A 15,069-nucleotide genomic window follows, 5' to 3' on the forward strand; every position below is an offset into this window, starting at 1 on the left:
GAGCGGCAGCTGGCGTCATTGAAGTGCATCCGTGAGGTTGAGCGGTACGTGGAAAGTACGTTTCAGGAAGTGGTCACCCCACAGGTTAAGAAAGTGCAGGCAGAGAGGGACTGAGTGCCCGCCAGACAGACAGGAGTCCCTTGAGTGCATCTCGCTCTCTAACCAGTAGCATAGCACCTAGACCATAGCACTTTGGGTGGCTCAACTGTACAGGGGGGAGGAGAAAGGTCAGCGGAGCAATAGTGATAGGGGATTCTATAGTTAGGGGAGCAGATAGGCATTTCTGTGGCCGCAGACGTGATTCCAGGATGGTATGTTGCCTCCCTGGTGCCAGGGTCAAGGATGTCACTGAGCGGCTGCAGAACATTCTGGAGGGGGAGGGTGAACAGCCAGAGGTTGTGGTCCATATTGGTGCCAACAACATAGGTAGAAAGAGGGATGAGGTCCTGCAGGAAGATTTTAAGGAGTTAGAAAAGAGAGTAAGAAGCAGGACCTCAAGGGTAGTAATCTCCAGATTACTCCCAGTGCCACGTGCTAGTGAGTATAGAAATAGGAGGAAAGAGCAGATGAATGCGTGGCTGGAAAGATGGTGCAGGAGGGAGGGCTTTAGATTCCTGGGGCATTGGGACCTGTTCTGGGGGGGTGGGTCCTGTACAAGCCGGAGGGTTTGCACCTCAACAGGGCCGGGACCAATATCCTTGCAGGTGGTTTGCTGATGTTTTTGGGGAGGGTTTAAACTAGCTTGGCAAGGGAATGGGAACTGAGTGTAGATTCAGAATCAGAACTGGAGATAGAAGGCAGAAAATGAGTAAGTGACTTAGGAAGGCAGAGGAAACAAAGGTTAGAAAAGAAACAGCGAGGGAGTTTGGCAGTGCTTAAAGGTATATACCTCAATGCAAGGAGTATAGTGAATAAGGCAGATGAGCTGAGGGCACACATAGACACATGGCAGTATGATATCTTAGCTATTATAGAAACATGGCTTAAAGAGGGGCAGGAATGGCAGCTCAACGTTCCTGGTTACAAGGTTTTCAGACAAGATAGAGAAGGGGATAAAAAAGGAGGTGGGGGGTGGCAATTTTAGTTAAAGAAACAATTACAGCTGTGAGGAGGGATGATATGTTAGAAGGATCATCAAATGAGGCCATATGGGTTGAGCTAAGGAACAAAAAAGGGACAGTCACACTACTGGGAGTGTACTACAGACCCCCAAACAGTCAGAGGGAGATAGAAGAGCAAATATGTAGGCAAATTTCTGAGAAGTGCAAAAACAGTAGGGCAGTAATAGTAGGGGATTTCAACTACCCTAATATTAACTGGGACACAAACAATGTGAAGGGTATAGAGGGCCCAAAATTCTTAAATTGCATTCAGGAGAACTTTTTTTAGCCAGTATGTAGCAAGCCCAACAAGAGAGGGGGCAGTTTTGGATTTAATTTAGGAAATGAGGCTGGGCAGGTGGAAGGAGTATCAGTGGGAGAGCATTTTGGTGATAGTGATCATAATTCAATTAGTTTTAGCATTGTTATGGAAAAGAACAAAGATAGAACAGAACTTAAAGTTCTCAATTGGGGAAATGCCAATTTTACTAAGCTGAGAAGTGATTTAGCAAAAATGGACTGGAAACAGCTACTTGAAGGTAAATCAGTGTCAGAGCAATGGGAGGCATTCAAGGGGAAAATTCAAGGGGTGCAGAGTAAACATGTTCCCACAAAGAAAAAGGGTGGGGCTGCCAAATCTAGAGCCCCCAGGATGTCAAGGAGCATAAGGCAAAAAAGGAAAGCTTATGTCAGACACCGAGAACTCAATGCTACAGAAAGCCTAGAGGAGTATAAAAAGGGCAGGGGCGAAATTAAAAAGGAAATTAGGAAAGCAAAGAGAGGACATGAAAAAATATTGGCAAGTAAAATCAAGAAAACCCCCAAAATGGTTTATAAATACATTAAGAGCAAGAGAATAACTAAGGAAAGAGTAGGGCCTATTAGAGACCAAAAATGTAACCTATGTGTGGAGGCGTAAGATGTTGGTATGGTTCTTAATGAATACTTTGCATATCTCTTCACAAAAGGGAGGGACGATGCATTGTAGTGAAGGAGGAGGAGTGTGAAATATTGGATGGGATAAACTTAGTGAGAGAGGAAATATTATGGGGATTAGCATCTTTGAAAGTAGATAAACCACCAGGGCCAGATGAAATGTATCCCAGGCTGTTAAAAGAAGCAAGGGAGGAAATAGCAGAGACTCTGACCATCATTTGCCAATCCTCACTGGATACAGGCATGGTGCCAGAGGATTGGAGGACTGCTAACGTTGTACCATTGTTTAAAAAGGGAGCGAGGGTTAGACCAAGTAATTACAGGCCAGTCTGTCTAACCTCGGTGGTAGGCAAATTATTGGAATCAATTCTGAGGGACAGGATAAACCATCACTTAGAAAGGCTTGGAGTAATCAAGGACAGTCAGCATGGATTTGTTAAGGGAAGGTCGTGTCTGACTAATTTGTTTGAATTTTTTGAGGAGGTAACAAGGAGGGTTGATGTGGGTAGTGCATTTGATGTAGTCTACATGGATTTTGATGTGGAGATGCCGGTGATGGACTGGGGTGGACAAATGTAAGGAATCTTACAACACCAGGTTATAGTCCAACAAATTTATTTTAAAATCACAAGCTTTCGGAGATTATCTCCTTCGTCAGATGAATGAATGAAAAGGTTCTCAAATCGCATATCTTATACTATGTTGGGACAGCATCACACCAATCAAAAGGTGTCGTTGTTATTCAAACAGGCCAGTCACGGAGAACAGCACGTCCCAGTACACTCGATATACATTGTGTCTATCACACAGGCAGCCACATGGATTTTAGCAAGGCTTTTGACAAGGTCCCACATGGCAGACTGATCAAAAAAGTACAAGCCCACGGGATCCAAGGGAGAGTGGCAAGTTGGATCCAAAATTGGCTCAGTGGCAGGAAGCAAAGGGTAATGGTCAACGGGTGTTTTTGTGACTGGAAGGCTGTTTCCAGTAGGGTTCGGCAGGGCTCAGTACTAGGTCCCATGCTTTTTGTGAAATATATTAATGATTTGGACTTAAATGTAGGGAGCATGATTAAGAAGTGTGCATATGATACAAAAATTGAGTAAGAAGTTTGCAGATGATACAAAAATTGGCCGCGTGGTTGATAGTGAGGAGGAAAGCTGTAGACTGCAGGAAGATATCAATGGACTGGTCAGGTGGGCAGAAAAGTGCCAAATGGAATTCAATCCGGAGAAGTGTGAGGTAATGCATTTGGGGAAGGCAAACAAGGCAAGGGAGTACACAATAAATGGGAGGATACTGAAAGGTGTAGAGGAAGTGAGGGACCTTGAAGTGCATGTCCACAGATCCCTGAAGGTAGCAGGACAGGTAGGTAAGGTGGTTAAGAAGGCATATGGAATACTTTCCTTTATAAGCCGGGGCATAGAATATAAGAGCAGGGAGGTTATGCAGGAACTGTATAAAACACTGGTTAGGCCACAGCTTGAGTACTGTGTACAGTTCTGGTCACCACATTACAGGAAGGATGTAATTGCACTAGAGAGGATAGATAGGAGATTTACGAGGATGCTGCCAGGACTGGAGAATTTTAGCTATGAGGAAAGATTCGATAGGCTGGGGTTGTTCTCTTTAAAACAGAGGAGGCTGAGGAGTGATTTAATTGAGGTGTACAAACTTATGAGGAGCCTAGATTGAGTGGATAGGAAGGACCTATTTACCTTAGCAGAGAGGTAAATAACCAAGGGGCATAGATTTAAAGTGATTGGTAGAAGGATTAGAGGGGAGCTGAGGAAACATTTTTTCACCCAAAGGGTGGTAGGGGTCTGGAACTCACTGCCTGAAAGGGTGGTAGAGGCAGAAACCCTCAACTCATTTAAAAAAGTATCTGGATGTGCACTGAAAGTACCATGACCTAAAAGGTTAGGGACCAAGTGCAGGAAAGTGGGATTAGGCTGAGTGGCTCATTTTCGGCGGGCGTGGACACAATGGGCCGAATGGCCTCCTGCTGTGCCGTAAATTTTCTATGATTCTAAGTGCACATGTGCGAGTGCGACTAAGTAACGTGGTATCTCTGCATCGGTCGCAGCAAAAAGTAATAAACTCAGTCCTTATAACTCTAAATGTCTCATTTAAAGTCCTGTAGCGACTAACTTTTTACCAATTAATAGAAGTCTTTTCCCCACATTAAAATTTTACCCCCACGAAACAAAGTGTTCTAAAATTAATCAGAGTACAACATTTTTAAATCTAAGTTCCAAAATTTCCCAGGGGCAACATGTCCTTAAGACTGCCTTCGGATTATCCTACTAGCATGAGGGACATTTTAAACTCGCTGCCCATATCCCTAATACTTTCCCACATGTAAGCCTTTATTTAAAATAATCATGTTCTTTATGGTGACAGAATAGAACCATTAAGGTTCCACTTGGAATACTTCTTGTTCCTGTATGTATCCAAATACATTGAGTGAAAGCATCGCCTCCCGAGAATCGCAGTCGTAAATGTTCCTATATCGGTTCTATTTTCAATGGACACTTGTCACTTGCTAAATCCTTTTTTTATTCTGACACTGGCTATTCCCAATGAAAGCCCCAGATCGCCTTATTAGCGATTATCATCATAATCTGTGTTTAGGACTGATGACTAATATCTTTCTACTTGACCTCGATGAACGCCGCCCACTTAAGAACTTTCTTAAATTATATATGCGGTAAATTAAGTATTACCTCCTACTATGTTCCACACACGTACCTATTCTGATGGTGAGGCCAAATTCCATCTGAAACTCTTTCCGAGGCTTGAAGTCTTTAGAAACCAAATCTTAGAAGTAAAACAGGGCTTCCAAACAGTTTGCAAAACTCAAGGTGACTGCATCTGGCATCACGTGGCGCCTAAAACCTTAAACCGGCCTTAAATCTGCAACTCTGTGCCTGCAAATACTTGGTCTTAATTTCTGCCTACTGTTTCACTGAAATATGTTAACAGGATATTTTGGCACAATATTCACCAAATTACTATGATGATCTTAAAGATCCCAATTCCAAAACTCTTGAAGTATTTTAAAATATCTTATTTACTCCCCTTTCCTCCCTCAATCTATTTGATCAAGTCAATGCATATGGATCTGGGGAATGTTTTGTATAGTAGTATTATTTGGAGTAGATTACCCTCCTGGGTAATTGTGGTTAGCTGTCTCCGCTCATTCTCAACTTCTGGAGCGCCTGCAAATGAGCACTCTATCCTCCTCAGTCCCCTCAACAGCCCACCTCCAAGGTATTGCCCTCTCTCGGTTCCATGAAAACTTTATTGCAATGTCGACATTAAGAGTCAGCGAGTGCTTCTTGTAACAGGACCGCTGGAAATCAAATATTTAAAAGGCTCTATTAAGTTGGATACTTGGCAAACCAACATTGTTAGGTTTTCGTTTCCTGTCTTTCCAAATTGAATAGTTACAAATCAGATTGTTAAAGCATTTGTGGTGTGAGTTTTGAGTTTTTCCACAGCTCCATACTTGTGATGCCATAAAAGCATTTGAATTACAGCTAAAAGGTAACTGATACTGAATTATGAAGAATACTTGCATTGGTCCCTCAAGCAGCCCTGTATTTAGCCGCATACGCGTAGATATTTAGTGTACCCCATTATTCCGTATGAAAAAACTATTGGTAAAAAAAAATCAGAAGCGGCTATTTCAAGAGCATTCAATAATAAATAGGTAGAAGATAAAGCGCCCTCACGTAACAAAAATGTATTCTTATTTTGTCATATTTCTGAACATTCATTTTTGTGATTAACTGCTCTGCTGAAATGAATAGTTCTTTTATCCTATTTCACTATTCAAACAGGACCATCTCTGCGCTGTACCCTGGTATTGTCCCACTTGTCCAACTAAGGATTTTGCACTACTTTTAGTCAGAAATTGGCGTCTCTGTCGAACCAGCAGGTCCAACAGTTGATAAGAACGTTGAACCACACTACAAGGCGTCACTTTTTTGGGATATCATATTCTTTATTTTCATTACTGAAAAGATCAATGCAATCTCGTAGGAACCGTTTCTACTTTTTCATTTAATTGGATTTTAAATTTATTCAACAATTAGCGGCTACCTGAGCAAAACACTGCACGTATGTGGGCTGGGGAGGGGTTTTCGCTCTAAGGCGAATGAAGGTCACTAAATATCATAGGATGCTGAAGGGAAAGCTCATAATAAACTTAGCGCTCTTTAAGTAGGTATTGCCCTGCTTGAAGCTAGATCTGAAATCTCGCATTAATAAGAATGATAGCCCTTCGTGTCCAATAATAGCACAACACTGGAGAAGTGGCGAGGGGTGGTGGGATCAAACTCAGAACTCCCAGCCAGTGAAGTGGTTGTTGCATGTTCGGGAAGATGTCTTCACTTTAGAAGGCCAATCCGACGGTGCTGAAGTGAGGTTTGATCAAAGTTCTGGGCTCTAAGACTGGTCAAGTCCGTATTCTGAGGGTTGAAGTGATCGTGGGAAGAGAATCCGAACTGTAGAAGGCCAACTGAAGTGAGGTTGCCCAGGGACAGAACATCTAGTCTCAGAAAGAGCAGTGTTGAGGTGATCGAAGATACAAATCCTGGTTTTGGAAGACCTTTGGGGGTGAGGGTTTCTCGAGGACAAAACGCTCTGGAAGATTGAGCAGGAAGGCGATCGAACACAGACTGACTTTGGAAGACAAACCAGCCTCCGTTAAGTTGAGGGTTGATCAAGGACAGAAGTTTGGAGTTCTAGAAGATCACTCAGTTAAGGTCTGACGAAAGGTCCTCGACCTGAAACGTTAACTCTGTTTCTTTCTCCACAGACGTTGCCTGACTTGCTGAGTTTCTCCAGCATTTTCTGTTTTTAATTCCCGTTAAGGTGACCGGGGTCTGGGGTTCTCGCCCTGAGAGACTGACCATTTCCTGTTGAAGTCTCTGCCAGAGTATCCCAGATCTGCAGCTATGGGGCAGATGGCGAGTGCTGAGAGTAAAGGGGAAATAGGTGTTGCTGAGCTGCAAAACTTGTACAAGAAGTTCGTGATTGAATGTCCCAGCGGAACCCTTTTCTTTCACGAATTTAAGCACTTTTTTGGAGTTTCTGATAACGAAGAAGCCGCCGACTACATCGAGAACATGTTTCGGGCATTTGATAAGAATGGGGTGAGTGCGAGTCTGCTCTTTTGCCTGTAGCCCTTATAACCAACTGCAATCAACCAGAAATTATGAATGATTTGATTAATGGCAAATAAATGATGCGCTTCGTCGAGACGTTAAGCGGAGGTCTTGTCCGCCTGTCTGGTGGATGTTAAAGCTGTAATGTGAAGGCGATGGATTTGGAAAGACGCCTTCTAAAACCAGTCTAAAACCAAATTTGTGATTGACATAATGTCCCGTTGATTTTAGTTGAATCAAATGGAAGGGGGCGGGGTCAGATGGAAAGAAAAGATCTCCAGAATGTTGAGAGGACACTTTTAAACCTGAAAACGAAAACACTGCCCTTCAGTGGCCATTCGTTCTCTTCTGCAAATATGAAGTTGGACTATTAGTTTCATAAATGTTGCTAGCAAACTTGTACATGGTTCATACCTGTGGAGAAACGGTCAGTGATTTTGTAATGGTTTCTGGATGTATTGCTCAGTTCATCCTGAATTTGACTAAAAAAGATCTATATGTGGTTTTCTATGTGAGTTGAGCGGGATATTAGGATTCAAAAAATGTCAAAAATCAGAACCGAATAAATTTACAAGAAGGGAATGCAAATTTCGAATCAATTTAAACTTCAGTTTATGTTAAAAAAAACACTGTGGAAGAATTATCTGCAAAATATGTAATCGCCTATTGGGTAATAGACGAATGCAGAGAGAATTCCTCCGAACAGGTTAAACTGAATTCCATTCTAACCTGTGGAAAGTATTTGGTACTTGTGTTAGAATGGTCAGCTGTCAATGATGCAATATAAGAAACTCGACAGGTTGTAAACCTATCGCAGGACATGTTTTGATTCAGTCGGTAATTTTGATTCAGTCGGTAAAGAGCACCGATTTGTATTTCTTTCAGGATAACACCATCGATTTCTTGGAATATGTTGCGGCACTCAATCTGGTTCTAAGAGGCAATCTGGAGCACAAATTGAAATGGACTTTCAAAGTTTATGATAAAGATGGAAACGGATCCATCGATAAAACAGAGCTGCTGGAGATTGTGGAGGTCTGTGTCTTCTTTATCTCTTTTCTTTCTGAATTGACATGTCCCTGGTGTCCGAATTCTGACACTTGTTCTTGTTATGCAGTCTATTTACAGATTAAAGAAGGCTTGCCGCAAAGAATCGGAAGATGGGAATCTGCTCCTGACTCCAGAAGAGGTTGTAGAAAGAATATTTCAGTTAGTGGACGAAAATGGAGATGGTAGGTATAAACTTTGCCAGGTCACCGCCATTAACTCCAGCCCCCGCCCTGGTCACTGTCTCAGGCTGACCCAAACTGTTCGCAACCTTGGCATTCTGTTCCACCAGAGCTGAGTGCCAGACTCAATTTCTCCATCACAAAGATCACATACTTCCACCTCCCTAACCCCCACCTCCCTGCCATTGCTCACTTCCATCCAACCTCAGCCCACCTGCCACTAAAATCATCATGTATGCCTTTGTCACCTCCAGACTCCATTATTGGAATACTTTCCTGGGCTGGTTTCCTTCTATGAAGTTCAGCTCATCTAAAACTCTGCTGTTCCTATCCTATCCCGCGCCAAGTTCCACTTGTCCAACTCCCCAGAATGGCCTGGAAGCCTGATATCTTAAAAATGTTATACAGTTAAGAATATAAATATGGATGGACAGTGCCTGGGTGCCCCAGGAGTGGGTTAAGAGGAGGCCAGCAGAAGGAGATAAGAACCGGATTGTATTTTAAATTTTAGAGGGGGGGGGGACGAGGTTGTAAAGTGACAAATCATTAAAGGAAAATAAATAAATTTAAAATTAGTGTAAAGAAAAAAGAAAATTTAAAACCTTAAGAAAAACCGAGATGACAGAGTTTCTGAAAATTTCCAGAAACCTTTTGAAACTCCACCTAGTGGTAGAAGTGTGCAGCTGCAGTGTGACCGATAACTTAATCGGGAAATCCTATCAAGGTGCCAACTAGAGGTAAGAAAACATAGAGATGCCCAAATAAGGAGTGCGCAACATACCTAGCAAATGTAACATATTATAGATAGATAAGTGTGACAACCCGTAACCCACACATCCATGGCCCAGAAATTGCTGGAGTGGGGCACCTCGCAGTGAGCACCATGGATTGGATCTTTCCCCTCACCCTTCAGATCGTATTATTTTTGCGCCACAAATTGCTGGAAATGTGAATTGATAATGGCACGGCGATGTCATCCGGGCATCTATTACTTCGTGAACGTCAAGTCTTAACCAATGAAATTTAATGATAAAGAAACAGAGGGAACGACAGAAAAGGAAATAGGGTGAATTAGAGTCAAATCAGGTATAGAAAGAGAAATAAAGATAGAGAAAGAAAGATTGGATTAAGGGAGAGAGAAAAAAGAGACAGAAAGGAAAAGTAAGAAACAAATTTTTAAAATTAAAATTTTAATAACCTCTCGGAACAATTTACTACCTGCAGGAGTGAGACTCCACAGTTTCAATTGTTCCCTTTCTTGGCCTCCAAGGTTGAGTTTCACATCAGGACCATAAATCACACCATTACAGGGTCTTTACTACATGAATTAGCAGCCTTAAATGTTTGCAGCAAGATTTATTCGTATTTACGCTGCAAATCCAGCAATTTCTTGAAACTCACCGGGAGGTTGATGGCAAGCTCCTGTTTTCGCGAGGCTAACAACGGAGCCAAATTGTCCAGCAATTTATGGTGATTCGCAACTCACAGTGTACCTCTTCCTCGCCACAAATTGAAATTTTTAATGCACTAATAACGGCCGGCGCCATGAACAGGCCATGATTTTTCCAGCAATTTCTGGGGCAATATCACTCTTTAATTTAGCCATGTAAGTATGCTTTGAGTTATCTTATATTGTTTGTGTATCTGTAGCTTCATTGGTGTTTTTCCTTTTTGCAGGTCACCTATCCTTGGATGAGTTTATCGATGGAGCGCGGAGAGACAAGTGGGTGATGAAGATGCTGCAGATGGATATGAATCCAGGCGGCTGGATTAACGAGCAGAGACGCAAAAGCGCTTTATTTTAAACCCCATGCAACAAAATCCCCAGAATTTAACACATTTTTAAATAATTAGATTCAAGGAATCTAAGACACAAACAGGTGTATAACATTACTTCTACATACCTTATGTACTTTTGATACCCTTTAAAAAAAATGTACCATGACTATTTCTCCTTAGAACATTTGTGACCCAACGGAGGGCGAAGCCTGGAAAAGTTAACGAGTTTAATTCTCTGAACTCTTTCAGTGTATTGGAGTATCTTTCATGTATGTGGCCTTTTCTGCAGTTTTCAGTCTCCTGACTCTATCATATATATGCTCAAACATTAGAATTTGGTCCAGTTAACAGTTTGGTCTGCTGTACTCATACTACACTAATTGGCTGATTTTATTTGATTTTTTTTGTGTTTTTAGTCTATCAGTATCTACAACCTTGAAAAATACTGAACCAGTTAAAGGGAAATAGGTTTCTAGACAATTATCTATTTTACTTTTGAAGAGTATATTTTACCTTTGAAATGCAAGTTGAGTCAAATTAACTTATATTGAATGAGTCAACGTGAAAGGTGAGGCAATGAAATGAATATTCTTTTTCAACCTCCTGAGAGACTGCAGTAGTTGTCCTACAGGGTCCTACTGTGGTCCCACAGTATTGACATGAATGGAGTTGTGAAGGTTTTGTGAATAAATATGTACAAATGTTTACAGAATAAACAAATACGACACTTTGTAATAATAAATGAACTTCATTGTCATTAGTATATTAGAATTCATAGTTTATGTGTGTGACTTCAGGAGTGTATAGGAACAGGAGTAGGCCATTCAGTCCCTCGAGCCTGTTCCAATATTCAATTAGATCAGTGATGGCCAACCCCAGGCATGCGCGCCACAAGTTTCACGCCTCTCTCCAGAGAGAGGCATGTCTCGGCACGCGGCCGGTCGAATGCGGGCAGATGGTGGCAGTTGCTGGCCTGGGATGTGAAGGACACTCAGCTCCGAGTGCATTACTTGATTAGCGAGCTGTACTCCTCAGAGGCCAAGCTCCACGGGATCCAGGTGGAGGCCAAGGTTCTTGACCGATCATTCCTCCCAGCCATCAGGGTGCAGGACGAGCTGTTCCCCAGCTGCGGCCTAGGCTGGGGCCTGAGCTCCCAGCAGCGGTGGGGGGACATCATCAAACGTACCTTCCAGCTGTGTGGGGTGAACCAAGAGCAGGTATTGTCCCCGCTCGCCGAGAACCTTTATCGGGGGTTCGGCAGCACTAGGAACTGGGAAGTGTTTGCCGATGTCAGGGACATTCTGACTCACATGGCAGTCATCTCCAACTTTGACCATTGCCTGGAGCAGACTCTAGCCAACTGCAAGCTGTGGCAGCATTTTGACTATGTGTTGACATCGGACGACATTGGGGCTGTCAAGCCAGATCCCCGGATCTTTGTCAAGGCAGTGGGCATCGCCCAGGTGGAGCCCAAGCAGGCCACACATGTAGGAGACGATGTGTGGAAGGACTATTTGGTGGCCAGGACTATGGAGAGCTACCTGATCTGCAGAGAGGAGGAGGAGCCTGTCGGGGTGAAGGGACTGGTTCCCAGGTGAGATTTGGCTTATCCCTTAGTGGGGGGGAGTTAGCTGTTGTGAGTTGGTGAGTTAGTGTAAATTTGACTGATATACAGAGGTGGGGGGGGGGGGGGTCCTGTCTCCCTCCCTCCCCAGAATGCGCCACCTGTGAGCAACCACTCAATGCGGGCGTCGCTGGCAAGGCCGGCATTTATTGCCCATCCCTAATTGCCCTTGAGAAGGTGGTGGTTCGCTGCTTTCTTGAACCACTGCAGTCCGTGTGGTGAAGGTTCTCCCACAGTGCTGTTAGGCAGGGAGCTCCAGGGTTTTGACCCAGCAACGATGAAGGAACGGCGATATATTTCCAAGTCGGGATTGTGTGTGACTTGGAGGGGAATGTGCAGGTGGTATTGTTCCCATGTGCCTGCTGCCCTTGTCCTTCTAGGTGGTAGAGGTCGTGTGTTTGGGAGGTGCTGTTGAAGAAGCCTTGGCGAGTTGCTGCAGTGCATCCTGTGGATGGTACACACTGCAGCCACTGTGCGCCGGTGGTGGAGGGAGTGAATGTTTAGGGTGGTGAATGGGGTGCCAATCAAGTGGGCTGCTTTGTTGTGGATGCTGTTGAGCTTCTTGAGTGTTGTTGGAGCTGCACTCATCCAGGCAAGTGGAGAGTATTCCATCACACTCCTGACTCCTGCCTTGTAGATGGTGAAAAGACTTTGGGGAGTCAGGAGGTGAGTTACTCGCCACAGAATACCCAGCCTCTGACCTGCTCTTGTAGCCACAGTATTTATGTGGCTGGTCCAGTTAAGTTTCTGGTCAATGGTGACCCCCAGGATGTTGATGGTGGGGGATTCAGCGATGGTAATGTCGTTGAATGTCAAGGGGAGGTGGTTAGATTCTCTCTTGTTGGAGATGGTCATTGCCTGGCACTTGTCTGGCCCGAATGTTACTTGCCACTTATCAGCCCAAGCCTGGATGTTGTCCAGATCTTGCTGCATGCGGGCACAGACTGCTTCATTATCTGAGGGGTTGCGAATGGAACTGAACACTGTGCAATCATCAGCGAACATCCCCATTTCTGACCTTATGATGGAGGGAAGGTCATTGATGAAGCAGCTGAAGATGGTTGGGCCTAGGCACTGACCTGAGGAACTCCTGCAGCAATGTCCTGGGGCTGAGATGATTGGCCTCCAACAACCACTACCATCTTCCTTTGTGCTAGGTATGACTCCAGCCACTGGAGAGTTTTCTCTCTGATTCCCATTGACTTCAATTTTACTAGGGCTCCTTGGTGCCACACTTGGTCAAATGCTGCCTTGATGTCAAGTGCAGTTACTCTCATCTCACCTCTGGAATTCGGCTATTTTGACCAAGGCTGTAAGGTCTGGAGCAGAGTGGTCCTGGCAGAACCCAAACTGAGCATCGGTGACCAGGTTATTGGCGAGTAAGTGCCACGTGATAGCACTGTCGACGACACCTTCCATCACTTTGTTAATGATTGAGAGTAGACTGATGGGGCAGTAATTGGCCAGATTGGATTTGTCCTGATTTTTGTGAACAGGACGTACCTAGATCTCTCATCTGTTGACATTATTTTCAAAAAGGAGTCTAATAATTAACATTTTGCTGTGGTGTTTTGGTGATATTTTATTCTGAAACAAACATTTTCCTTCATTTGACCAGTTTCACTTGTGTTCAGTATTAAAGAATACCATTTTCCACATCACACTCTTCACCTCAGTGTCCTGTACTGGTGAACATATGTGAGTTGCAGTGACACTAAGGTGAGATAACTGTGTTTGTCTCGGATCAAGCCAGCAGTTTCTTGTGCTGAACGGAATGGAATGGAAGAATAAGAGGAAGATAAACGTTATTGATAAAAGCACCTTATGACATCTCTCCGTAATGTCTGAGCTTCACATACACAATGAAGTACACTGAGGTGTAGCAGCAAGCAGGTTCAAAAGCCACACTAAGTATGTAAGATTGCCATGTTTAATTTTTAGACCTAGTGTCCATTACATAATTATTAGCCCTATAACAATTGTTGGAGTTATTATTATTTGTTTTATTCAGCTAAGATTGTGAAGTTTAAAAAAATAGTATTGTTCATGACAAGCGGCACGCCTGCACATTCTAGTTTCACAACGTGACACTCCTTTGCAAAAAGTTGACCATCACTGAATTAGATCATGGCTGATTTGTACCTCAACTCCATTTACCTGCCTTGTTCCATATCCCTTGATACCCTTACCTAACAAAAATCTATCAATCTCAGTCTTGGAAATTTTAATTGACCCAGCATTCATAGCCTTTTGGGGGAGTGAGTTCCAGATTTCCACTGCCTTTTGTGTGAAAAAATACTTCCTGATTTCTCTCCTAAATGGTTTAGCTCTAAATTTAAGATTATGCCCTCCTGTTCTGGATTGTACCACCAGAGGAAATAGTTTCTCTGTATCTATCCTTTTGAATCCCTTTATCATCTTAAACATCTCAACTGCCTGAACTCAAGGGAATACAAGCAAAAGTTATGCAACCTGTTCTCATAATTTAACCTTTCAAGCCCTAGTAGCATTCTGGTAAGTCTGCGTTGTTTTTTTTTTATTCGTTCATGGGATGTGGGCGTGGCTGGCGAGGCCAGCATTTATTGCCCATTCCTAATTGCCCTTGAGAAGGTGGTGGTGAGCCGCTTCCTTGAACCGTTGCAGTCCATGTGGTGAAGGTTCTCCCACAGTGCTGTTAGGAAGGGAGTTCCAGGATTTTAACCCAGCGACAATGAAGGAACGGTGATATATTTCCAAGTTGGGATGGTGTGTGACTTGGAGGGGAACGTGCAGGTGGTATTGTTCCCATGTGCCTGCTGCTCTTGTCCTTGTAGGTGGTAGAGGTCGCAGGTTTGGGAGGTGCTGTCGAAGAAGCCTTGGCGAGTTGCTGCAGTGCATCCTGTGGATGGTACACACTGCAGCCACAGTGCGCCGGTGGTGAAGGGAGTGAATGTTTAGGGTGGTGGATGGGGTGCCAATCAAGCGGGCTGCTTTGTCCTGGATGGAGTCGAGCTTCTTGAGTGTTGTTGGAGCTACACTCATCCAGGCAAGTGGAGAGTATTCCATCACACTCCTGACTTGTGCCTTGTAGATGGTGGAAAGACTTTGGGGAGTCAGGAGGTGAGTCCCTCCAAGGCCAGTATATCTTTCCTGAGGTTTGGTGCCCAAAACTGAATGCAGTGCTCCAGCTGGGGTCTGATCCAGGCTCTGTACGACTGAAGCATCAATTCTTCACTTTTGAATTCCAG

General features: G+C 43.7%; 2 protein-coding genes across 2 annotated transcripts; both read left to right on the forward strand.

Annotated features, from left to right (window-relative positions):
* Positions 1-7,000: 7,000 nt before the first annotated feature.
* guca1b (guanylate cyclase activator 1B) lies at positions 7,001-10,939 on the forward strand. The gene is made up of 4 exons (XM_068007847.1): positions 7,001-7,198; positions 8,096-8,245; positions 8,328-8,442; positions 10,117-10,939. Exons 1-4 carry the CDS (start codon positions 7,001-7,003, stop codon positions 10,242-10,244), a joined length of 591 nt encoding a protein of 196 aa, XP_067863948.1. The 3' UTR covers positions 10,245-10,939.
* A 160-nt stretch (positions 10,940-11,099) lies between these two features.
* LOC137344644 (haloacid dehalogenase-like hydrolase domain-containing protein 3) lies at positions 11,100-11,816 on the forward strand. Its single transcript, XM_068007769.1, has one exon. It carries the CDS (start codon positions 11,100-11,102, stop codon positions 11,814-11,816), a length of 717 nt encoding a protein of 238 aa, XP_067863870.1.
* The last annotated feature ends 3,253 nt before the right edge of the window (positions 11,817-15,069 follow it).

Source organism: Heptranchias perlo, chromosome 27 (assembly GCF_035084215.1).
Source record: "Heptranchias perlo isolate sHepPer1 chromosome 27, sHepPer1.hap1, whole genome shotgun sequence".
NCBI classification, from domain to species: domain Eukaryota; kingdom Metazoa; phylum Chordata; class Chondrichthyes; order Hexanchiformes; family Hexanchidae; genus Heptranchias; species Heptranchias perlo.